The following is a 26,986-nucleotide window of genomic DNA, read 5'->3' as shown; positions in this document are numbered from 1 at the left end:
ACAGCACTGTCTTGATTTGATTTTGGAACGTCATCAGTTGCAGGATTGGTCTTTCAGAAATTCTTCTTTCTATTTCATGCCCTGGTTTTACAGTTGGCACGTCGTTTGGATGGCATCCGCTTCACATCCTGCAAGAGTGCCAAGGACCGCACTGCAATGTCTGTCACTCTGGAAGAATGCATGATTCTACAAGACGAACATCAACTCCACTCCCAGATGTTTACTCACCTCTTAGACACCATGAGAAGGTGAGACATCTCCAAACCGCCATCTCTACCACTGTCACTTGTAGGAATTAATCACCAAGAGTCAGTTACGATATTTTCATAAGTGACTCATATCAATTATGATATTTCCAAACATAATATTTATAGGTTTCATCATGCAAGCATGTAACCACTTGCCTCCAGGGTTTCTGGATCCGGGCACCTTGGGTTTGTATGCGTAGCCGGGGTAACCGAAATCGGATAAAAGAGCTGGGCCTTGTGACAAAAGACCGTACTCGGGAACAAAAGACCAAGCTGCTGGGAATTGCCAACATTTTTCAGTTGGCATTAGCGGAGGTAATCCATCATTGTTTTGAAACAGTATACCACTGTTTGTGGCATTCAGTGCCAGCGGATTATCAACGGGGATAAAAGCGTTCCAGTGCTCCAGTGATGAGTGATACAGTACCACTGCATGCTAATCTGGCCACATTTGAAAAGACACCACTGGCATTCAGCGACGCACTGGGCCAATTTTGGGAACAAAGGAAATTACGCAACACCGCACAATGTGGGCTCTCTTTACTGGGCGGCAGGCCTGGCTGAAATACTCATGCATCTGTGGAGGTTGCCTGTCAGATTAAAGTAGCCACCAGACAGTCATTCGTGTGGGTGTAACGTCTAGTAAATGAAGTTATGAATTTCTGAAGAAGTTTGAAAACGGAAAACCTTGAAAATCCCTCTAGAACTCATCATGCACATGCAAATTCCACCCGGCAGGAAGTGGTTAAAATTGCAGTCCATGGAAATTCTAGCAATTTACTCCTGAAAGTTAGGTAATTCAGCACTTGAGAAAATACAGAACTAAATCGCATGTCTCACTGCAGAAATTTCATCTGTGACTCCCAAATACTCATATTGTATGATTTCTGTTCATTTTTAGTGAGGGCACCCGTCGTGACAACACACGGAAGAATGTGGGTTCCCCCAAGTATGCCTTCAACAAGATGCAGTTGAGGGCGTTCCCCAAGCTGTACCGCCCACCCGAGGGTACATATGGAAAAACTGTGGCCACATAGCAGGAGGCAGAACAAACTTGAAACTCTAGCCTACTAACTTTACAGTGTCAATAACTTGAGAGAGAGAAAAAGTGACCCTTGAACTCAATTACCATACTGCTTGAACCCTATTTGACCCCTGACCCAAGGTCGTTGTATGAGGAAACTGTGCAGCTTATGAATATATCTGATGCGTCTCAGGAATATTGGAGCTGGCATCACTATACTACGGGTTATTACACTCTTTTAAACCATACTGACATACAGTGTGGATCGTTTGATCTGGCTGAGACATGTCAGGGTCAGAGGTCATGCCAACTGCAGTTACCAAGGTCTACTGTTGGCACAGCCTGAGGGGCGGAAGTAAGGAACATGTGGCCTCACAAGGAATCGTCCAGTCTCACTGGTGTAAGACAGGATTCCAGCTCAGTCTTTGTTGCCCTGAGGAGGACATTGCCGTGCAATGATGTCTTTTGAACCAACAACCGAGAATGCCGTTGTCAGGTGTGACCCCAAAAGCCACAAATAATTGGTGAATAATACGCTCCAGTTTGTCGAAATTTCAGTGGTCCTGGGTTAATGGTACAATTATGAGGTGATGACTAATGATTCTATTCATATAGAAAAAAAATCACTAGCAAAGGTGTTGCTAAGTTGTTAGTTAAACCCATTCAAGGACAAATGCAACTTGTTTATTTGATTTATTTTTCTTGCATGGTGCAGGGATTTTCTTTACAGTATTTCAAAAAATTGCATGAATTGGCAATAATTTGTTTAATTTGTTTTACATACATTATGAATCAAGTTTCGCAGCTTTCAGCGAGATTCTTAAGGTTGGTTAGGTGAAATAACTTGTTGATGTTGAAGAACTCTCAAAAGAAATGTTGCCAGACCATAGTTTGGACAGTACTCTGTGGCTATTTGCTGTTTAGAAAAACCAGAAATGAAGGTGTCGTGACCAGAGATATGAGAAACTGAAGTATCTTTGTATTGCTGTGTTGATAATTGTATGTCCATGAATTAATTCAGCCTTGTACTCATGTCCCATACTTTTAAAGGCTGTTTTGAATTTGTAGGTAAACACTCCTAAATTGCCACGTTTTGGATGTACATAAATGTAATGTAAAAATTTTGTAAACTGTTGTGTAAAATACCACGGATATATATATATATATAATTACAAAGAAAAAAAACCAAGTGGAGAATGATATTTTAAAGGAAACACTCCACACAGAATTAAGGGTACTAGTTTATTTAGAATGAAACACACACACAAAACAAATCTTTATCGAGTCATCTTTGATGTTTTTTTCTTCCATTAATATTTTAACAAAATGATACTGATGTTTTGGTTTTAAAGGAGAGACTTTTATTAAATACTGAGTTTGGTTGTTTTGGTTTTAAAGGAAAGACTTTTATTAAATACCGAGTTTTGTTGAATGTAATTTTGTTTTTCAGATCGGATCAAGGTACCTGTCAAAGAAACTTTGGCGTAGTTATATCAGGAAATATCAGATTCAGCTCAAAGTCTCAATATTAAAAGAATTCAGTAGTATTTATGGAGAGGAAAAAACAGAGCAATTCATCTTAGAGCATGAGGCTGATTATGTTACTTGACTACCAAGAATATATGAGCATTTTGTCCATATTTGTCCTCAGCACCTGCAAGAAACAGACAAATTTAGCAGGAGATATTTTTTCTTTGCATAGATGTGTTAAAAGGAAGGGTGAACTGTGAGGCAGCACAGCACTCAGTGCCAGTTTGCCAGATTTTCTTACTTAAACAAGATCTTCTAGTTGGCATTTCATGCACCCAACAAAAGCTAAAATTGGCCTCTGCATAAGAAATGGGATTCAGAAGCCAAACATGTCATGCATGTAGTCTGTCCCTGTAATTACCCTTTGTGATACATATATTTCTCAGATATTACAGGGATGTTTGTTGGAAAATAGTGAGGCATTTTGTTGTTTTTAGTTCTTAGAATTCACTTAGATTGTTGCTGTGTTCCAGCCACTGTGGCTGTGTTCAAGTATGTTACTTGAATGTACTGCAAAGTGTACAAACAGGAAGTAGAATAACGGGGAGTATGTTCCTGCACCAAGTGGGTTATTTTAAGATGGAGGAAAAGGTAATCATTGTGCAGTGTGATCTGCCAGTAGCACACATTTCCATATCTTCCTACCCCACAAGTATCAAAAGTAATATTCATGAACAAAGCCACTGTGCTTACAATGTTCACAGCTGATTTTGTGTTGCTTTGTATTTAGTAAGTGTTGAAGTGGAATAAAATGAATACTTTTCCCTGAGTTAACTGGTGAAAACAAGTTGGTGATACCAAGAACAAGGGAATTACCATTGTGGCTAGACCATTGCTTTTAAGTGCATGTAGTTCTTTGTACAAAAATTGGGAGAACATCAACCAATAACTGCTATCTAAAAATACCACCTTTGGGGAAAACCTTTATTTAAAACATAATGTATTTGGACAGGGATTCTGAGTTTTTGTAAATTATTAAGGATATTGTTTCTTATGATTTTTGTACAGTTTCTTGCTACAGTATGTAAGAAATATGTCACTGCGCCTATTTTCCACCGTCCTTTTAACAATCTATATCATGAACTTTCTGACAAGTACAGATACTGATGCTTCTAACAAGAAAGTATAAGGAAAAACACACATAACTTCACATCTTTTTCTGATGAGATGTTTAAATTATAAGATGTTTCATTTATTGTACAGACCGTTTTCTTTTTACAAGTTTTCTTTTTTTTTCTTGATAGGTTATTAGTTTTTAAAATTTGACACCAATATGTAAATTCCCAACATTTGTTTGTACCATTGTTAGCAACCCATTCAATATCCGTTTTCTTGAATTCTAATGTAGTATTGTAAATCATCTGACATGAACAGCCTGTTGTAAAAATTCATTCTTCAAAAACAGGAAATGCCAGGTTGTGAACATTGCAGGGTTTATCTGGCAGGTCTGTGGGGGAAAAAAAGAATGACAAGGATCATGAATGAGGGTGAAAATTATCAGCTGACTCAAATGAACCATAATTTTTTCTTATTTTTTTAAATAGATGTACAGCTAAATTATGTGCCCATTTGTGCTCTTTTTTTATCGGTGTTTCTTATTTGTGAATCTTTAAAGACACTTTCAATTGAGAGCTTGAGTTTTTTTAAATTTTATTTTTTATTTGGCAGTTAAATGGCAAACAGTTAAACATTAATTTGATTTTGCTTCACAGCACAACTTTTTAACAAAATTGTTAATGCCTGTAAGAAGGTTGCCATTTATTTTATGCATAATTGTTGCATCTTTGTGTATGTTATGGTACACATTGGTAAATTTCAAAACTGTCGTGTAATCAATAATGCCATTTGCTCTTTTAAGATGTTGTTCCTCAGTAAATGTTGATTTTTTTTGTGGAATCAATACCCCTTATTTATTTTAATGCGTTCATCTTTAATTACTGTTCATTGTTGTCGGAAATAAAATGGAGAACTTGTATTGAATCAACACAATATTCATTTAAATTTGATCAAGAAAACTTGCTTATTTTGCTGACACGTATAACCAATTAACCATTGAAGGTTTTTCACCATTGTCGCTCGCAAAAGTCTGGCCATCGTAGGAGAAAGTTTGGTTTATTTTTGGAAAATGTAAAATGGTGTGCATAGATATGACCGCCTTCTGTGTTTCGTCAATATTATACAGTGTACATGTAATTATAAATGAACAATTTCGAACAAGACGGAAGTTGCAGACGACAGCGCTTTTTTGTGGTAGAGGGCGCTCTGTGAAATTTTTTGACAGGAGCATCGCATGTCTGGTACCCAGTCTCGCGGTCATTGATGGGTCGTTGTGTATAATGGACATCAGTGGCCGACACTGACTGTGTTACGTTTGCGTTCAGTGTTATTTTATTCAGTCGACTAAAACACATTATTCATGCATGTTCATGTACTTGCACTCTGGAGTCGGCCAGAGGACTGGGGACGAGCCTTGTTTTTTGTTCTTTAGAATCTTTGTAAGTGATATTTTTCCTTTAAATGTACGATATCTTTTGTAATTGTTTGCCAGTTGCTGTTAGTACTTCATGTCATGGTTATGAATTCTATGTTTGGGATGGAATTCTAAAGAATTGTGCTCACGTTTGGTTGTGACTAGTAGTGTGCATGTGGCAGGGTGTCGGTCACTTCGCCCCATTTCCATTCGCCCCATTTCCACTTTGCCCCATTACTGCTTCGCCCATTGATTATCGTTCATTCAGTTCTTCAGTAACATAGGCCTAGATGCAACAAGTAAAAACATCAACGTTTGAGTACCCAAATAATGATCAGATAATCCATTTTTTTAAAGGCCCAAATCATGATTCTGATTTCCCAACCGCCGGACCCAAATTTTTTGTGTTTCGTTGTCGCTGTAGTAAAAACACAAGTGCAAAGCGCTGGTTCCTGCCGCGCCGCACCCGTGTAAGAGAATGCATAATGGAGTGTGGCGACCAGTCTATCTATGTGATGTATGCCGCGGCGACCATTCCTGTACGTGATACGTCACGCATCAAAAAAAAAAATTGATGTTGCAAGATTTCTTCACATTAATTATTAGTACTTTGTCTATGTGTGTATTTTCTGCCTTCATCAGTTTACTTTTAGGTTGTTTTGCTGGTACTTGAAGCGAGCATGTTTCCACAAAATTTCCTGCGCACCGAGCTTTATCTGATTACCGGGGTACAGCTGTCTGGATGCATTGACAATTACCCAAATGATGTGAACAGAATTGTGTGTGTCGCTTTGAAATAAACTTGAAAAGGATGAGAAATAACCCTGATGCTAGTCCAACCATATGCATTTTCACCATAATGGACAACGCAGGTGACATTAATTTAATTTTAAGCCTCTTAAAAAAATGGTTGTGAGAGGAGTTCCACAAACGACATGTAGTTAGGCCTATTAAAGAAAACTCTACAGCATTAATTAATGGGTGCCGCATGGCGGGAACCAGCGCTTTGTGCTCAAGTTTTTACCACAGCGACAACGAAACATGAAGAAAACTTTTCTGACTTGCCAATAACAATTTTAGGGTCTTGCTGAAAAATTTGGGTCCAGCGGTCAAATCGGAAGCACTGTTTTGGCCTTTGAAAGTTTGATTAACCGATTGTTATTTGGGTACTCAAACGTTGATGTTCTTACTTGTTGCATCTAGGCCTATGCCTCTGTTACTGAAGAACAGAATGAACGATAATCAATGGGCGAAGTAGAAATGGGGTGAAGTGGAAATGGGGCGAAGTAGAAATGGGGTGAAGTGGAAATGGGGTGAAGTGGAAATGGGGTGAAGTGGAAATGGGGTGAAGTGGAAATGGGGCGAAGTGGAAATGGGGTGAAGTAACCGACACCCTTGCTACTGCACCATCCTTAGCCACACATCCGTGTACGCAATTTCGTGTCGGCGTGGTGAAATCTTAGGCGCACCGTCTTATAATCGCAAATTTTTTTGCACACACAAATGATCCTTTGTCTCTCCGCTTTCTAATGACCATTTATTGAATGATTTCACTCACGTTGTTTCCAGTTTGGTTGCCTTTACCCATTCAATCTCACAGTCTCACTCTATCAAAGTATTCATGCCGAAAATACCACTGTCATAGGGTTTGTGCACAAGGTGTGAGGTGATATCCATTTACTGACCCCTTTGCCAGGATTAGGTGACTGGTTACATTATTACTAACAGAAGCTTTCCTTAACATATCTGGCAAAATGGGCAGCGCACACGTCTCACTTTTGCCGGCAGTTCCCAAAATGTTTGGCAAGTTAGAAGTAGCCTACGTGTTGAACATGGCTGTTGTACCTTACACAGCCTGTCTTCGGAACATTATGATTCCACGGAGGACTTCAGACACTGAATGTTGCAAAAGGTGAAGTTATGGTGAGAGTGATTGCACATATTCATGGTGTTTGGCTTAATTTGGAAATTTTCAAACATACCCCTTTCAAGCTGGTATTTTAGCCCAAAATAATCCTGCAACTAGGGCTGGTTTGTTGTGAAATAATTACTGTGTTAAGTTTTTAATTACCACATCATTTACTTTTCCGGAGTCAACTACTCAAATTCAAATACGTATTGCACACCAGTATCTAGTCATATAACCAAACATACATGTACAGCGATCAAAATTTTCTTGTGTTAAATAGAAGATACAGAATAAGTGGGAAATACAAAAAAATATAGCACAAATTTATAGCTCAGATTTTACAAAATTTTGTGGTGAATGACTAAACATTAAAAGTTGACAGATTTATGACAACTCTTTGTGAAAGGACTTCATCTGTTCCTGTCTTTTACTGTCTACATTTTTGTGATGTAATTTTTTGCAGCACTTTACACTAGTAGGCCTATGGTTGTTCCCAGTAAAGAGATTGAAAACTTTTGTTGGTCATTTAGATAAAAGAATTGTGCTCATATTTGTTGACCCACTGCGCGTTTGGAAAGGGTCGACAAATTTCACGCGTTATGATTGGCCGACGCCTTGCAAACTCTTGGTGGCACACTATTGTGAATCACCTGAATTGATTCAGTCTGTTAGCATACATGTACATGTATGTCCATGCATTGTAGGTTTTGCATTGCTTGGGTCATAAAAAGTTTGTGTGTTTTTTGCCTGTGCTGTATGCATGTTAACCCTTATTCCAAAGGCCTTTTTTTACAGAACCAACGTAAATCCTCCAATATGTTATTAAATGCAAGGAAAGAAGTGGCAGTGTTTCAAATTTTCAAGGGGCACCAAGCCCTATGAAAAGTAATAATGCCAGGCCTCAATTCTTCAAAATCTTTCCAAAACATAAACTGTTTTTTGATTAAGCTGAAAGAGTTAAATCTTGTAAATTTCCCATTTGTACATTTTTTATTGCCCTTTTTCAGGAACTGCCTTTTTCAGGAATCATGGACAGTCTTCGTCTTTGCCTCCTGATCCTCTCGTGTTTCATCCTAGTAACTACAGGTAAGATTATTCTTCTGACCTCTCTCCAGATTTTCTTAAGTGCTTCTAGAAAACAAAAGAGAGGAACTCTTTTCAGATTTTTTTTACATTATTACACCTACATGTACCGTGTACTTTAGAAAGCAGAGGAAAGTTGTTGGGAGCTTCATTTTGTATTTCTTGGCTCGTGCACAAAACCGTGTGTTTTGAGCCTACTTTTTTGTATCAGTTTGCAAAAATATGCGCTGAATTTAATTAAGGAATCACTACAAATCTTACATTATTGAATGCCACTAGTACCGATATCATGATTATTGATGTCCATAAGCCTTGATTAATCATGCATTCATAGTTCAGCATCTTTTGGCTTGTATACAGTCCCCTGCTGTAACTATCCCATACAGTAAGCACAATACAAGGCAATACAGCCAGTTTGATCTCTAATGGGTGATCCTTGAAGTTTTGTAAAAGTGGAACACAATGGGCTGTCTCAGGTAATAAATTCCATGTTTTGGGGGTATGTATTTTCAGAGATGTGCTTGTACATGTAGATGAATCGTCCAGTACTCTGATGTGTTTCTGGTCTTGAATGGATGTTGTTAATGAGATAATAGCTGTAGTCATTAATAACAAATCTTGCATTACCTCTCAGGATTTTTTCAGTGGTTATTAGTATTAGGATCCCAAATATTCCAAAGGTGAATGAATCCAGGGATCTGCCGCTGACGGTCGGCGCCGGTCGGGCCCGACCGGCACGCAGAATTGCCGACCGCCACAATCTGCCAAATCAACTTTTCCGACCGGCACGTATTCCCAATAAGAACCCAAATAAAATAGCATCTTGGTCGAGGGATCGATCGTGAAGATATGAAGATCGTGAAGAAACCGTAAAATTTCTTCATAAATTTCACTTTGCACTGCCATGCATATCGTCTGCGCACCCACGTACGTGCATATGCAACATATCTGGACCAAATATTAACAATAGGAGGCTTTGTTACACGCAATGCACGTGTACATAGTGCGTAACGAATCTTTCCATTGGTTGGAAGGCCACACATAGGCTTGCATATGCAACGCTCTCAGTGCGCAAAGATCGGAAAACCCCCTCTCCATGATGTACAGCGTTGTTTGTCCAGTTCCGTATTTTACCCAGTTCCACAACTTGAAAAGAAAATTTGTCTTTACTTTCAGAAAGACAAAATTGCAAATGACCCCATTCACACTTCGTTTAAACACTTAAAAATCTGGCAGAAAAACAATTTTACATGTACTTGCAAAACTGACAATCGACCGTGACTGTTTTTCGCCGCGCCGACCACGGTTAGCAACATTCGGTGCATGTATTTTCTGCTCGATGTTGCATAAAATGATCACTGCGATCGTTTTTTAAACCAACAATCGCACCGCATTCGTTAATTGTTGTTTATCCCACGGTGAAAATATTAACTCCGCACACATTTATGAATGCCGTTATCCCATATGCATACTGTACGAACTTTCGTACAAAGAAAATAAGGAAAATATTCCGCCAAAATTTTGCATGTTTCGCCTTATTTTCAACACACACAAAAAAAAAAGAAAAATGATTTGAATAGCAATGAAAAATTATGGCCATCATAGAGATAGAAATTAATTCAATATTTAAGGGATTTACAGAATAAAATCAATATTTATTTCTACTCTTTTTTTTCTAATTCAATTGCCCGTCTAAATTTATCACCTCCTCCTAGTTGACCAAAATTACAAATTTTCAATTTTTTTATGAAATTTCAGAAATTTCAGACATGAGATCCCTAATTCTAGGCTGTGTATAGATTCCAAAAATTTTCTGGTACGCTCCGCGCCAACCGATGGTGGCGCTCCGCTTAGATAGTCCTGCCGGCACTAAAACCATCCTGGGGAGAACCCTGTGAATCAAACCAAATAAGCTTTAGTTTTAGGTGACCTGTTCTTGCAGGACAAGATCCTCCCTAGTAGACCCAAGATCCCATTGGCTTTTGTTGAAATCTTGAACGTTTTTGTTCCAGGACATGTCAGATGAAAGTTCTAAACTGAGGTAGGGTGGGTTTTCACTTCTTGAAGGATACGACCGCCCATTGTGTACTAATTACAGATTGATTTCTTTTGAGAATGATTCTCACAACTCCCAGTCTTTAAGGTTATTGATGTTTGAAGGCACTCAGTCTTTCTAAATGACATTAATTTCTCAAAGTATTCAGTCATTGGTAAATAGTATCATGCTTGATGAAAGGCTCGCATTTAAATCATTTATTGACAAAAAAGTAAGGTCCCTGACACTGTTCCCTTGGGAACCCCTCAAACCATGGATGGTGTTTCTGATGATTCAGTGTCAATCACCACCATCTCTGATGATGTTTGGTAAGGAAATCGTCCATCCAAGAAAGGATCTTATTTCAGCTTCTGACATGATAGAGTTTTGCTAAGAGACCTCGGTGGGGGACTATCAAAGGTCTTGCTCTAATCCAAAATTAAGATCAGCCTGGCTCTGCAGGTGAAAGGTGATGTACAGGTACTGATGTTAAAAAAAAACAAAACAAAAGTAAGTGTACATGTATAGGCCTTCCTTCTTTGTAAATATATTGCATATTTTCAGATGTACACTAAAATTTGTGTAAAAAAGGATTGGACATAATTTACACATGATCAGTATAAACAGCTGTTGAAATAAAATTCCTGTTTGCACATGTACATTGGAGACCTCAAATTTGTGGAATGTGGATGTGACTTGAAGGGTGTATATTACAGATGGCATGCCACTGACCTTGTGGGCCTTGTAGCTGGCTGGATGCCATCCTGTGTAGAACATAAGGGTGCACTGAACTAATTGAAGCCCCATTGAAGACAATGTAAAATCGACCACGTTTGCAGCCCCGGTGCGGGCGACCGAAGTCCCTCAGGCCTCTCAAACAAAAAACAAAGTGTTCTGGGGTCATTCAGCTCTCAATTGATTTTCAATTTTTAGTAGGTTAACCAATGAAATTTTTAATTATCCACCCAAAACAAACTCACCTTCCAAAAAGTGAACGTTCCCAAGTCTGTCAGCGGCCATTTTTCAAATGACATCCCTCCACCTTTTCAGGCTCTTGGGACAATTTTTCAGTGGCATTTTTCTATGCTTCGCCCTGGGATGGGAGCCCTTGAATCTAGGGAGTTCATTCTGGGCCATTCTTTTACAATCCCACAAATTCTTGAGCCACACAATCTCCTCTTTTCCAAATAAACTGTAGGGGTACTTTTTGAGCGCCTCGGCCTGCCCAAGAATTTCCCTTGAATTGGGCAGTGCACCCTTTATATACACCCAAATTTCATTGCCTCACAGAAAAACTGCACTAAATGGTGAAGGATGAACCAAAGTCTACACATATGGGGCCCAATTTTCCAAAAAATGATCCAATGTCCATTTATGGGCCAAAATGTTCAAGGTCAGCCTACAGCAATCTACACAGTCTATGCCATCAAAGGCTGCCTTCTCTCACTGCACTGCACACAAGCAGCAATGTTCTGTTCTAATGATGTAGCAACTTGTAGTTGCATTTTTTGGCAAATGTCTGTGATTTCTTGGGTTTGGAAGGTTATTTGGCCACTGCACATGTTATTTTTAGAAGGTTTCTCTATAGTTTAATTAAGTGGGACGTTTTGCTCATTAAAAATGGGGGGTGGGGTGGGGGGGGAGGTTAATCCAATCTCAATTTGAAAGAAGTGTTGAAAAAAAGGTCTCATTAGTCAATTACAGTTGTGATTAAAAGGCCTTCCCTGCCCCCCCCCCATTAGCACAAGCACTGCTACCATCTGCATTTGAAATTATTTTGAATTAATTACTAAGTGAGAAAAGAGCCCCTGGGCTTGCCTTCATAATGTTTAGAAAGGACTGATTTGAAATGGGAAATGGGAGCATTTTGATGAGAAATCATTCAGATTGTTCCTCATAAAAGTTGCAAGCTGATCAGAATAGCACATATTTAAAACAATTAATGGGCAGGAATCCACTTATTGAAATGTGACCCTGGCAACACACAGAAACAATCAGGCTATTGCCCCCAGGGGAACAACAGCCTGTCCAAGTGGCATACTTATAAGGAGACACACACAGAAACACTTGTGACGTATTAGGTGACCTTCACTTGGAAACTCAGTTCACTCTTGGCCACTTGGAAACCAATTTAAACAAAACACCCTATCACTATGGAGCAAAATTAATAAAAGCATGACATCAGTCATTTCAAGACAAAATCATTCCGAGTGACCCAAAGAAAAGCACTGAGCCAACGTTTAATATTGTCTCTGACACTATGGGTCGAGTTAGACGGGGAATTTTTAAGAAGAAAAGAACTTGGTTCAAACAGAAGCATGAATTGACACCCAAAACTTTGCATTGTGCCAGTGAGGATGCAACTGAGACAGATAGGCCTCGGTATGTTCGACCAACGTTTGAGCAGCTTGAGCTAGCTGTTTGCAGAGACGAAAGAGGGTTTTTCTGCCAGGCGCTACCAACAGCAGAGGCCAAGTGTAGAAATGTGATGTTGCTCCGACCGAAAACTGCAGAAATTACTGCACTCGACCAGCTCCAGTCCAGGGATGGAACAAATCAATCGGGAGGATATCGCTTTGTGAGTTTACGCTCAGCACTGCAGTTGGGTGCACAGGCTACACTTGATCACCAAAGACTGCATCCCGGGTGTGACAGCCAACCAGAACTCATGCCAGAGGCAGAAGAATGCAGAGGCTTGGCTGTTTCGGAAGTGATGCACTGCAAAAAGTGCGGCTTCATGACACAGAGACAAAAACTGTACACCGACATACCTCAAAAGGGGCCTGGGCGACGCACTGCTACTCCAAACATGGCATTCCAGGTTGGACTCTACAATACCGGCATCGCAGCAGCAGGTGCAAGAAGGCTCCTGGCAGCTATGGACACGACTGTTCCTTCAGGTAGGGGACTGCAAAAGATTGCAGACAAATGCGGTGAAATTATAACTCAGGAGAACCTGCAAGACATGGCTGCAAAGAGGAGAACTGTGAAAGACATCCACGAGCTACAGGGATTCGAGAGGGAGAGTCCAGTTGCTGTTGAGATGGACAGACAGTATAACAACCCACTGAGAAATGCCCGGAAACAAACTCTCTTTGTACCAGCAACACAAACCAGAGACACGGTCTGTGAAAATGTCACCTCCTCGAAGTACGTGATCATGTATCATCACGAAAGCAAACTCTGCAAGAGTCGAGATATGCAGCGAGCAAAGGGGAAGAAAACAAAGTGCCCCGGACACAAAGGATGCACAGCTACACGCCGACCTGAATTTAACATGGGAGACGAGAAGGAAGGGGGACTGAGATGTGCTGCGAAAATGCTACAAAGTGAGGAGTCCCTGTTAGTGAGCAGCGTGACCACCGATGCAGACGGGCATTTGGCAGCTGGTTTAAAATCCCACATGAGGACCAGAACTGACACAGACCCTGTGGAGCAACTGGACTGTCCTCATTTGAATAGGTCTTTATGTTCTGCTGTCAGTAATGCCAATTTCAGTACAACTATGTTCCCCCAATGTGCATATAGAACTGAGAGACAAAGACAACAACTGAAAAATCGTTTTGGTGATGATGTAAGTCATCGGGCACAAGCTGAAGCCAGTGCAATCCTCCAAAAATGTAATGGAAATGTTGAGAAAATGAAAAAGTTTGCAGCTAAGGTTTCAAACGCTATCCCAAAATGCTACGCGGGGAATCATAGTCTGTGCCGAAAAGGTTCACAAATTTGTAAAGGCAATTATAAATTCCCTTACATGCCACGCTATGTAAGGGGAAAGCTTAAGCTGTCCAATGCCGACGAGTTCCTTCTCAAGAAACTTGTGGAAAAACGAATCGGGTACGAGGCTTTACAAAAAACAAGGTACGGTATGAGTACCCAAAAGAGTGAAGCCATGAATCATGCTTTTGGAATGACCAATCCTAAAGGTACTCTCACCTTTTCAAGGAACGCTGCAGCCAGAGATCACAGCTCAGTGCACCTTGTTAATAACAGGCATGCAAACTCCATCATAAAGAAATGCAAAGCAGCTGGATGTCCAATAAGCATTGGCTCCCCAGCAGCACATGCTCTCGCTGAAATGGACAGAAAGCAAAAATATCACAGAAAGCGTGCCAAGTCAAAAGGATATCAGAAGCGCAGGGCACAATGTCGAGGGGAGAGATACAATGCTTACTTTACTGCACAGGCCCTGTACAATCCAGGACAATTGAATCCCGGGCCAAACGACGAATCCAAACGCAAAGAAAATGAAAATGTCCGAAATGTCTACTCAGAGCACAGTTACTGTACAATGAATGTGTAAAGTGAACAGAGTCTGCCAACTTTTAAGTTTGACAGTGTTAGGGTTACATCACGCTAGGGGTTGAAAGCATTAGGGTTACGGTCAACTAGGGTTGAAAGTGCTAGGGATAGGGCTTGCCCTTTTCTGGATTAGTCCAGGGAGCAACTTACATCAGTTACTTCAACCATGCTCCAACATGCAGGGCGGATAGTTGTCATGCCCCATGCATGCCCCTTTCCTCTTACAGGTTTTCCGTGCATTATTAGTTGCACGGGACTCCAGGGACAGGTGGTCCCAATTCACACACAAAGAATTGTGGCAAATATGGCTCACATCGTACCCCCGAGATAATGTTAAATTCTTGGTATGTACGATGTAAGCCAGTCTGTGCACACTCATCCTCATGCGTGCATTTGATCCTGTCAGTGGAAGGTGGACATTCATCCTTCCATAATTTCCACCTTTCCCCTTTTTCCCTTTAGTGCTGCCAATCCACTCCCTGCAGCCTGTTGCTGGCTCAAATATGCTCTTTTTAGAGATTTTATTCTTTATCTTCTCACACCACATTTCAATATCGTCTTCATCCATTTTGAACGGATCAAAGAAATGAAAGCCCATGCCGTAGAGTTTGACTGGTTAAAAAGTTTGAAGGATAAGTTTGAAAAGTTTAAAGTCTGCTTTCAGTATGTGTTACACGGCACTGGTACAAACTGTACATAGACACTGCATATTGTAAACTCTTTATACCTGTGAAGTACTGTTGTCAATAAAAAAAAACACCGCTGAGTTTGTAACAGATCAAAAAACTGTCTACCAGAACCTCTTCTTGTCTCCAAACCCTAGTTAAGATGAATGTAAACAGCAGAAACCATTTTTAAATCTCCACCGCCAAGCCCCCATGGAAGCCGCCATTTTGAAATATAGGGTGCACTGAACTAATTGAAGCCCCATTGAAGACAATGTAAAATCGACCACGTTTGCAGCCCCGGTGCGGGCGACCGAAGTCCCTCAGGCCTCTCAAACAAAAAACAAAGTGTTCTGGGGTCATTCAGCTCTCAATTGATTTTCAATTTTTAGTAGGTTAACCAATGAAATTTTTAATTATCCACCCAAAACAAACTCACCTTCCAAAAAGTGAACGTTCCCAAGTCTGTCAGCGGCCATTTTTCAAATGACATCCCTCCACCTTTTCAGGCTCTTGGGACAATTTTTCAGTGGCATTTTTCTATGCTTCGCCCTGGGATGGGAGCCCTTGAATCTAGGGAGTTCATTCTGGGCCATTCTTTTACAATCCCACAAATTCTTGAGCCACACAATCTCCTCTTTTCCAAATAAACTGTAGGGGTACTTTTTGAGCGCCTCGGCCTGCCCAAGAATTTCCCTTGAATTGGGCAGTGCACCCATAAAGTCCTCCCCCCAACCGACAGGGAGTGTTCCCAGTATGGCTGCCTGCTTGACCTTTTGGTAAATTTACTGCAGGTGTTGAGAACAATACTGTAAACAGTTTTCTTGCATCCTGGGTATCATAAAACAGTGTAGCCATTTACTGGAACGACCTTTGGGGTAAATTCATGTGCATGTTGAAGTTTTATACTTTTACCATACACCTGTCATTTTAGTTATTTTATTTGAGTCTCATGCAGTGTGGTACAAAACATTTTTTAAAAGATGATGTTGGAATGGGTAATTAATTTGTAGTGATTCCTGGAGGAGTTTCTTTGACATAATATGAAAGCGTCAAGTGTCACCGTAAAATTTGGTTGTAATTTGCAACAGGGCACTGTAGTTTCTGATTTACACTTCAAATAGAAATGGGTGCTTGCTTGCGTTCACTTCATGTGAAATCTAAACATGGCATTTGAAAAGCAGCGTTGTTTCATAACAACCCATGCAAAGTTTCCAGCTTGACCAGAAATTTCATTGTTATGTTTGTATTTTTCATGTAGGTTTGGTTTGAAACCCAGCTCACGTCTAGTAATTGGTATTTTCATTTGCCAGTTGTCAGCAGTGACTGTGTGGAGAAGGAGTTCTATGGATGTGATCAGATTGACAAGCAGTGTGTTTGCTCCACCAAGATGGCATGTCACAACCCTTTTGACTACCGAAGTGACAAGCGATGCCAAAGAGCCCTCTTTGGTGAGACATGATTGATGATAGGATTTGGATTGCATTTAAAGCAGTAGGGTTAAGACGCTAAGTCTGTGGTTTACCCATGAAGGCTTGTTCTGGCTTGTCATCCCAAACCGGCGCAAGAATTCCAGAAGCTAAATCCTGGTTTTGTGTAGTATTTGATGGAATTGAATTTGATGGAAAATGCAAGCGCACAACGCTTAGTAGCAGTGATGCCAATGGAGCTATGGCAAGGCTTTCCATTGCAACTTTTGTGTTGGTTGTAATTACCAATCCTGTAACTGGCACTTATCTTGCTACAGGATGTGGTATTTAAAACAGTAAAGGAGTGTGTTTTTTTATTATTCTTATTTGAAGACGAACAGTTTAGTCAAAAATATCCTCCAGTAGTCAATAATAGAAGTACATGTTGTAGCACTGCCATGCATCCTTTGTTACGGTACACACTGTAACAATGGAGCGGGCTGGACCATGCTATATACGTGTAAAGGCCAGTCCAGGGACAATGCTCCAGTAGGGGTACAGGAAACAAACTTTTCAGCTTGGCTGGACTTATTGTCATGGCTCATACACGCTGCTGAACAACAAATCCTGTAAAAAGCAGGACTGAAATCTAGGCATTTTGCTTTAGTTGGACTGCAGTTAGACTAATACTACTGCTCGTTTTTTTGTATAGAAAGTGTGAATTTTTTAACTGAAAAGGAATTCTTTTGTCTTACATCTAATGTAATCATACTGATGTCACAGTCATTGAATGGATTCTCAAACTGCTTTTTTATGCAGTGTGTCTGGTTTACTAGTCCCTCCGTGGCACTTGATTGAACTTATAATTCCAAGGCTTATTTTGTTTAATAATACATGTAGTAACACTTGTGTGAAATATTGTTTGCACATGTTGATATCACAGCAGTAACACCTTGTGCATATTACTGGTTGATTGCTCATACTACATGTTTGCATGTTAATACAACTTTGCAGTTTGTAAATGGGTAAGGGTTGCAGGTGTCTCATCTCATACAGCACTTAATAAACTAAATATATAAATTAGCAGGCTCTGTAGAACATGTAACCGGGTTGGGTTTCCTGTCTGGGTTTGCCAGACAGTGAGGAAAATATACAAAATGTGCTGTCCAAATCAACTTGACCTCTGTGATGACAGCAGAAAGTACAGTTTGGCCTCTAGTCATGTTCACAGGGTTGTGCTTTGTGTTCAGTTGGCCCAAGGATAATGGACTAATTTTTTACACTGTTGGGGTTGCCATGGAAGACCAAAGCCAAGTGTAGAGGAATTCTCCTTAGCGAAATTACATTTCATTTTACAGGCAATATAATATTTGAAATGTTGATATTTTTTCAGTGGAAAACCTAATCTATGTATGTCAAAATATCATGCTCAGATTTCAACTACTGTAATAATTGAAAAGTTTATGGTCGTGTCCCAATTACTTGGGTGGGGCCTGAAATTACACAAGTCTATGGTAGTGGCCACATTCAGTTCCCATTGAATTGTGTAATTTCAAGCCATAGCCAAGTGATTCAGACATGGCCTATCACTCTTGTTGCCTACATCAATTTTGGATAGGCATAGTTCAGACCGGAACTTTGTCTACCATATCTGTTACCTCACTCCCATGTTCCTGTTGAACTTTGATGGGAATTCTCTGCATTTAAAGAAAGAAAAGACCATTTAAAATCAGGCTTCACAAATATGGCACTATCACAAAAGGTTGTACTTTCTTCTCCAGCTATTTTGTGACTGATCAGCCGCACTGGTGATATAAACTGTCATAGTGTCATGTAGTATGTCTCTTCACTGTTGCAGGAGACACCTGCCGCAAGAATGACTGTGAGAACAAGGGCCAGTGTGTACAGACCAAGAACAATGTGTACCTTTGCAAGTGTGAAGGCACTGGCTTCTATGGCCATCGCTGTGAGAAAAGTGAGTCCACATTTGGTTCATTGGCCCATCATTGAGAAATGCTTTGGGGAATTGATAAGAATCATGGGCTGAAAGGATATGATGAGCTGCTGGAGTTCTAGTTTTCTACCAACTTGGTTTTAACCCTAACCTTCCCCAACCACACAGAATTAAACAGTAGTAAAGTGTTTAATTCTGCAGGGATAGGTCTGGTTGGCCCATAACAGCTGGCTTTTGCATTGGGTTTGGCATACCTCAGAAAAACAAAGTCCAACAGCCTCTGTGCACAAAGTCCCATATGGGTGTTTAACTTTGGGTGAATGGGGAAGGTTAGGGCCAGCAACCCTTGGAGGTTAAGGTAATGAGAAGTCTGCTTTGACACCTATTCGTCATTTGCAGCACATAATGTGCTGAGAAATTCTGTTTCAAAGTCATGTTTGTATACCATACCCAGCACATACATAAAGTTGTTTTATAGGCAGGATTACATGTATCCACCTTTAGTCAACTATTGCAAGTTAAGCAAACCCAAGGACAGATCCAGAGGGGCCAGCAGGGGCCATTCCTTCACCCACCTCCCCAGAAAGGCAAAGGCAATTTTGTTTTTTTTTCATTTCCCTTCCTTGAAATAGTATAAAAGCCCCGAATGGACCACTGTGTGCACTCCTCAAAAAGGGAAGGGAGGTTGCATGAAAAAAAACCGCAAATTTGTGGCCCCCTCCTAAAAAGAAAAGTTTGCTGCCTCCCCTCCCCAAAAAAGTTGGTTCTGGATCCATCCTTGAGCAAACCACACCCAACTACGAGGACAGCAACACTCATTGATGGAACTAGTTTAACCCACATTGCACAAGAATCTATTGAATACACTACAAGACTGCTGTCTTTTGTTGTTCTCAGAATGTCCCAAAGATCTGTCCACAGTTCCTGATGAAGACCGACTGGATGCCCAAGCCTGTGTCTTCTAAATCCAGCCTACCAGCCCTCGGTATCTCATGACAATCTGAACAATGTACATGCTACTGCCTGCTGAATAATATACCATTGGTGCTAATTATGTAGGAGTATTTATTGGAAGTATGTTCACACTTTAAAATGAGCCGCTTGTACACTGACTTCCTTTTTGTCAGGGACACAACACTCCTGTGTATTGAATACTCTCCTTAAAAAAATTGTTTCCAATCCTTCATTTTATTTCACGAAGGAAAACAAAAGCATTTTCAGACATCTAGTTTGCTGTTATTCTATTTACAGTTCCGTGTTCATTAACTCAGTAATGAGTATTTTTTATTGTGGGTGTATCTAATCATGTAGATAGTTGGAAAGTACTTAAGTTTTGTAGACGTATTTATTAATTGGTGCTCAGCGAGAACCTCCAAATCTATGTTCGTAGGGTGCACAATGTTGCTGATGTATTATAGAACCCACCTCAAGTTTTGAAATATTTTCTATCAATGACTGCATTTTTGTAAAACAGTATTTTTTGTACTAACTCTCACAATATTTTAAAAGCTAAGAGAGAAATATCTTGAGTTGACTTGTTCATTTGGAGAGCATTCATGAATAGACATGCAAACATGCCAAATTTTGTATGGGTATTTACTCTGACTATGCAAGAAAGGTATAAGTGAACTTGATGTAATGACATACATGTGTTTCTGTATTTCGATTCCTCTAACAAGTACTTTGTCTTATTGGTTTTTGTAGACTCATACAGTTTCAGAAAATGGAAACTCATTTTGTGCCTTTTCCTTGGTGTAGATTGTTCTGTTCAAAGAAAAAGGAATCACAAAAGACAGAGCGGGGAGGTGGCAAAAGTGTGAGAAGTTTGGAAAATGGAGGTTGATAACCCGCTGAGATTTCATATGCAGGAAAACTGTCCAATATCACTGCAGCGGCTTTTATGTGAAGTCAGTTTTCATGATAAGGTGTTTTTGGAATAATTAAGTTCTGGTTACGCGTGCAGCCGACATGAGGTATCAAGTATGTCACCTGTTTTGTGGTAAGAAAATATTTTTTAGTTTTTACCCATTTTTACAAAATAAAGTTGTCTATACATGTAGTTTTACCATACTTCAGTGTTTCATTACTTTTTCTTGTGTGAAAATTTACTTACATTTGATCCAAAATACAAGATCTTTTCTTGGAGAGATGTAAACTTCGTTTTTTCAAAACATTGAATCAGTAAGATACTGATTAAAATGAAACTGGACATGAAGCACTGTCTATGTTAAGATTACACAAGAACCATAAATTTAAATATTTAAATAAGTTCACATTAAAGTCATTCACTCATTTTGGGACAAATTTATTTAACTGGGATTTGTACATCATTAAACAAGCACATAATTGGTTGATTGTAACAAAGTGAATTCAACGGAATTCTATCCATCAGTGAATCTATTGTGAAAAACAAAGTCCAATTTCAAAATACCACCTGATTAATTAGAACTGGAACAAATATCCCGATGACTATTTCACAGAAAAAGTATATGCGTAACGTACACCATGAATAAAGGCAAACTTTTTACTAAATTAAATCGGAATAACTTCCAAGATAAAAGGTTAACGTGGGATTTTCTCACCTGAAAAAGCTGCTGGGGCCAGTTGTTTTACCCATAAATTCAACCTTGCAATTGCACATCAACCCAACCAAGCTTAACATGTTAATACATTAACTGCAGAAATGACAACAGAATTCTCAAACGAGTGAACACGTTCTCCGTGGAACAAGTAAGGGACATCATGTGTGTTTACATGTCATTCAGTGTCAAATGATTAATTTGATGTTCATGGACTACATGTATATGTACATGTAGTAATATTTGTCCTGAAAATGCCCAGAAATAACTTCAATCGGGCTGGTTAAAAGTGAAAAGTGCATTGAATCACAGCTTGTAATTTTTTTGACTTGATAATATATACATTGAATGAAGTATGAATGCCAGAGTTGCACGCTCTTGAAATTCATCAGAACTCAGCAACATATACAGGCTTTTGCAGAATTTATAGGTTAATCTTATCTTCATTTCAGATCCCAAAATGCCTAACTCAACTGACCCTGCTCATATCCATACCAATACAACATCTACACTTCATTTCAAGACAAACCATTATATATCATGGCTTATCAAATGTAATTTTTACCCAAATTGACATAGTTCAAATGTAGTTTGATTCCCATGAAACAAACATGTCTTACTGTGGTACTACTGAGAGTGTGAAGACTAAATTTATTCAACTTTGCTCAAAGCAACATTCATAAACACCAAAATAGTTTAGCCATTCCCAGTGGTTGAGAGCCTGTCACATGGCTGATCTTTCAAAGTTGAGAAAATGCCAGCTGGCTGTGCACCACTTCATACAAAGTGCGCAATGTGTGCCAATCTCCATATGAGGAGATTATGACAAGTCACTACGGGAACCTGCCAGAATGTAGCTAGAAGCATAGAGGTGTGTTTGAAAACAAATTGAAGTAACACTGGTGACAAAATCATTGCAAATTTATGATTTTGTAAAACTGGTTTTGACTTTGTGACAAAGATATTTATGAAAGGAAATAAATGTGCTTGGGCAGTCTTAACTGTATGTTTAAGACCATCTCAGGAGAATGGATGCTGATGTAGTCTCTTGGCTTCTGCTTGGGCATTATCAGTGTTCATTCTCCTCATCCAGTCTCAAACAAATGTTTCAGATTGCCCTGTCACATATGTATTACCTTCAAAATGGAATAGAGTCACATCTGCCAGTCTGTTATTACATTAATCCTGAATTAAATGCAAAAAAAAAACCAAAGAACAAAAAAACACACAGCTTCAAAGCAGAACAGTCAGTACTCAATGTCTCAATGCAAGAAGAAAGTGACAAAGTAATCAAAGTAAAAATGATTCATCATACATAACCTATTTAGGTGTGATAAATACAAAGTGTCAGCCAAGAGAAGACTTATCCAAAATGGAAAAACACTCTTCTCCGAGTCTCTTTGCATGTGCAAATCTGGTTTTGGGTCATGGGGGTGGTGCAAAATGGATTTTTTAACACAAAAAATACATCCTTAAAACAGATTCGTCTACTTGACTAAATCTGTCTACTTGGCTGATACAACCTGCCTCTCAATATGGGTCAGATCTTCCATCAGTTTTTACTTTTTCTGAACCCCTTCATCAAACTTCTGACAGTGCATCAAAAATCCAACGGCAACAATACTGGCAACGTGCAGCTTTTGACAACCCTATGGTAATATTAACAAGTGGACTGCAGGGCATGCAATGCCGTGAAGAAAACAAGTGGCGTAACAGTTTGACAGAAGATTTCCACAAGTAGTTCAGAGGGGCACATGGCTGAAGAGATAGGACACCGATTCCCCGTTGTGTGTTCTCCTGATCGCTTCGGCCAACATCATGGAAATATCGATTACCTGCAGAGGCAAGATTAGATTGGGAAAAGGTTTGTAACAAAAATCTAGGCACATTCCTATTGTGGTATAGGCATCGTTAGGACACAAGTGTGTGCTTTTATTCCAACCCCTCCTGAATGAAATGAATTCTGGGTGATCTGTCGGATGTTGTGTATATCTAAGGGAGCTGAAATGGTTTTTGGAATGTTAAAAGGCCCATTCAGGAGAGGTTCCTGAGATGATGTGCCTTGATTGCTAATACAATATATTTAGGGACGTGTAGTCATGCATTAAGAGTGAAAATGGCTCATTTTATTTGTTAACAATTTGCTATGACATATATAAAATACTTGTACACATCATTGCCAATCAAATTTAAAATATGATTGTATTTTCCCCCCTTATATGCAGAATTGATGAGGCAACACTGCTCTATGTATACAATTGAGGGCACTGTTCAACTCCAGCACGACAGAAGCACAATGTAATTACTCACTGTGATCTTACTGCACTGCTTCATGTTATTCTCCTGAGGGATGGTATTGGTCACCACAATCTGCTCAAAGCAGGCATTGTTGATGCGGGAGATGGCCGGCCCTGAGAAGATGCCATGAGTCAAGATGGCGTAGATCTTGAGGGCCCCAGCGTCTCTCAGCCTGTACAGAAGATAGAAGAACTAGGAACCATACTAGACTCGAATTCTTTCAATCGATACACCCACTTGAAATATTCAGGAAGTAGGCGAGGCCATTAACTTATAGGCAAGATCTTTTCTATGCAGATGGGCAACTACTGCAAAGTTCATACTGCCATCATCAAGTTTCTTGTACGACTCTTAACATTTATGAGAAGGGAAGCTGCTCTTGTAGGTCAACTATCTGGAAGGCTTATAGTGTTTTGTGCAGGTGTTAATGATCTTGGAACCACTGTAAAGTCACTGTACACAAACTTTGCAGGCTACGGGCAGAATTGTCAAAAAGTAATTTGATTTGTAAATGGCATGAATACTAAACAAGCTGTTTACTTGTTGGCGGCTTCACAGACTGTCCCACATGTATCTGCCATGTCGTCTACAAGGATTGCTACACGGTCCTTCACATCACCAACCAACACCATCGAGGCCACCTCATTCGCTTTCTTGCGCTCTTTGTGGATCAGGGCAAATTCTACATTTAGTCGATCTGCAATAGACGTGACCCTGCAAAACAAATACAGGAGATGAACTTGTTTCCTGGAACGAGTTTGTCGAGTAACCATGAGTGCTGATCACTTTGGACCACAGCAAAAAAACTGGTAAATTTGAGAAAATTTACCTCTTTGCACCCCCAGCATCTGGTGAGACAATGATGGAATTCTCCCAGTTCTGAATATTGTCCTTGATCCACTTCAGCACAGCCGGCTCAGCGTACAGGTTGTCCACAGGAATGTCAAAGAATCCCTGCACGTGATTGTATTGTAAGGGTGAAAACAACCATCAAGCATGTATTAAGCAACTGGGTAGACTGTTCAAAGCAGATCCCTACAAGATAATGTGGATTTTAATCTCGACTAACCAAGACTAATACTGTCACAGAAATGACACCCAGTTTCTTATATTCTTACAGCAGACGTTTCTTTTGTCATGTACCTGTATCTGTGATGCATGGAGGTCCATGGTGATGATGTGATCTGCTCCAGCGACAGACAACATGTTAGCAACCAGCTTGGCCGAGATGGGGGCACGGCTCTGTAACAGAGGGAAAAGACGATTCAGCAAAGGTGCGCAACAACCTTTGTGCTAGCATCTTGCAGTCAATTGAGCCATGCACTGATGACATCATGCTTTGTTTTCTATGTATGCATTCCTGTGGAGTTTCAGATCTGTTGTTCCCACTTGACTTCCTTTTTGAACTGTTATGATCTACTACCAGTAGAACCATACCCAACAAGGAGTTAGTGTCTCTGAGCAAAATGTTTTGATGTTAATGCATTTATCCACCCTACTGAATTGGTTTTGGGCCTCATGCATGAACTTAAATTAATTCTTTTCTACCCTTTGCTTTGCAGATAAAATGTGGTTTGAAAACTCTCAAAACAGACATATACTTTCGAATTTCTGTTAAACTGTTGGACAAGCTGGAGGCTGGATAGAGTACTGAGGATGCTCTGTCCAGTACTATGGCCGCACTGATTGATCTGTGGCTGTCCTGACCAATCAGGAAGGAGACAGAATGGTCACCTGATCAGTAAAACACTGACCGTTGGTGATCACTCAACAGGGATGAGGTGAACCAGGCTTGTCTCCTCAAAGCCACAAAAAATAGGCCGTAAAACTGATCTGTTTCTGGCAAGCAGCAAATGACCAATAGTTATACAACATTCTTTTGGCATAAAAAGCAAGTCTGTAAGGTACTGAAAGGCACACACTATTACCCATATTTGTATTTTATAAAAAGTAAATGTAAAAGTCATGTATACACCATGTACACTGGCAGTTTTACACTGACAGTGTTATGTACACCCATACTGCTCGTGTCAGGCTGACCTTGTCTTTCTTGTCTTGTCTAGCATATGGGAAACAAGGAATGACAGCTGTGACCCGAGAGGCAGATGCAATCTTGCAGGCATTGATCATGATCAGCAGCTCCATCAAGTTATCATTGATGTCTCCGCATCCACTCTGTACAATGTAAACATCTTCACCGCGCACACTTTCACCGATCTCAACGCTGAAAGAAGATTTTATTGTGGCTGGTTAATACTTTACATAGAACAGAGGCACAACACCATTTTTTAAAATTTTCCTTCCGCCCTCAGATGCAGCTTTCATTTGAGGGTGAAAGGAAAATAAAATGAGACAGGAGCCACTCTGTAATTGGCCAAGCTGTCATACTGCTGACAATGATTTTCTTGCAACTAACATGACTAGTGAGCACACCTGCATGGTGTGGGTAAGCAAACAAATTTCATCTTTTTAGGCTATAAACAAGCTTCACATCCGACATCAAACCACATCCAGAAAGGACATGTGAAATCTTATATCTTAGGGCATAAATTCTCGTGACGGCAGAGAAATTCCGTACAGCTCAAAACAGCAAATCTTCAGTAGGCCTTGGCCTATGTACTGTAACAGTCCTGAAAAGTACTGGGATAACTGGGTATAATAAGTCTAAGACTGAGCATGATGGCAAAATTGCATTGCACTATCACTATGAGTGCCAGACTATCAGATGATCGGTTGATTTTACATGAAATGTCCAACTTGAATTCCCTTTTTGAAACAATCTTTAACAACCACAAAGTGAAAAGAAAAGGCCATTGGATGGTGGCAGAATTAGGCTGTGCAAATTCATTGTGCACATCGATCGAGCCCATCAGCATGATCAGCACGTTTCCTCTTATGTATAACAAATAAGCAACAACTTACTGAAAAATAAATTATGTATTTTTTCTTATTTTGGCCATTTTTATTTGACTTTTTTTAAATTCCTTCTCGGGTCTTGTTTTCACCATTGTTCACTGTGCCTGAGCCTAAAAAAGTAAAAGAGGGATCATGGGAAAAAAGGTGAAATTGAAAAGGCAGCAAAGCCTAGGGCTTACCAAGTTTCTTGATTGCTGAATTTCTTGGTGACAACTTTACCAACTTCCAACCCTAATCTGTCCACAATCTTCTGGGCAAGATCGATGTGGGATGACCCACTGAATACTTTCACGTTCGGCATTTTCTTCTGTTCTCCGAGCACAAGTGGGCTTGATCGCGGATTCTGATCAACCATGCATCAGTACGGTAATCATAACATGTGCGCCACAAACCTGACAAATGAACGGCCACACGAGTACGACGACGGCGGGCGCGCTCGCGGGAAAATCACATACGCAATATGAATATTCATTATATAAAAAGTATAATTTCCGAAGAATTTTGTTTTATTCAGTATTCAGTATTGAATATAGATAAATATTTTCTACATAAAATAAGAAATCA

The 26,986-nt window shown here is 39.9% G+C and overlaps 3 protein-coding genes across 21 annotated transcripts in view; 2 read left to right on the top strand and 1 right to left on the bottom strand.

Moving 5' to 3' along the window:
- The window catches only part of LOC110988633 (inositol polyphosphate-4-phosphatase type I A-like), a 69,781-nt gene extending 64,988 nt beyond the window's left edge, over positions 1–4,793 (top strand). For 18 of the 19 annotated variants that reach the window (XM_022252353.2, XM_087133252.1, XM_087133255.1 and 15 more), the window contains 2 exons: positions 94–248; positions 1,150–4,793. In XM_022252353.2, the coding sequence (XP_022108045.2) occupies positions 94–248; positions 1,150–1,285 (291 nt within the window). In that variant the 3' untranslated portion in view covers positions 1,286–4,793. Of the gene's footprint in view, positions 1–93; positions 249–374; positions 1,110–1,149 lie in introns of those variants that run through there. The other variant, XM_022252360.2, reaches the window with a different exon arrangement.
- A 384-nt stretch (positions 4,794–5,177) lies between these two features.
- On the top strand, positions 5,178–20,699 carry LOC147800163 (uncharacterized). Its single transcript, XM_087133260.1, has 5 exons — positions 5,178–5,297; positions 8,189–8,267; positions 16,580–16,717; positions 18,534–18,650; positions 19,527–20,699. The coding sequence occupies exons 1-5, from the start codon at positions 5,223–5,225 to the stop codon at positions 19,592–19,594; spliced, it is 477 nt and encodes a 158-aa protein (XP_086989386.1). The 5' UTR covers positions 5,178–5,222; the 3' UTR covers positions 19,595–20,699.
- Positions 20,700–20,918: 219 nt separating this feature from the next.
- LOC110988634 (ribose-phosphate pyrophosphokinase 1) lies at positions 20,919–26,812 on the bottom strand. The gene is made up of 7 exons (XM_022252363.2): positions 26,602–26,812; positions 25,547–25,730; positions 24,650–24,748; positions 24,336–24,460; positions 24,047–24,220; positions 23,519–23,678; positions 20,919–23,043 (listed from the first exon to the last, which is right to left on the bottom strand). The coding sequence occupies exons 1-7, from the start codon at positions 26,775–26,777 to the stop codon at positions 22,951–22,953; spliced, it is 1,011 nt and encodes a 336-aa protein (XP_022108055.1). The 5' UTR covers positions 26,778–26,812; the 3' UTR covers positions 20,919–22,950.
- Between the last annotated feature and the right edge of the window lie 174 nt (positions 26,813–26,986).

The sequence above is a fragment of the Acanthaster planci genome, linkage group LG02, assembly GCF_054643075.1.
Source record: "Acanthaster planci isolate LZ-2023a linkage group LG02, COTS_SCS, whole genome shotgun sequence".
NCBI lineage: Eukaryota > Metazoa > Echinodermata > Asteroidea > Valvatida > Acanthasteridae > Acanthaster > Acanthaster planci.
Note: the sequence above shows the minus strand (reverse complement) of the source record. Positions and strands in the feature narration are given on the sequence as shown.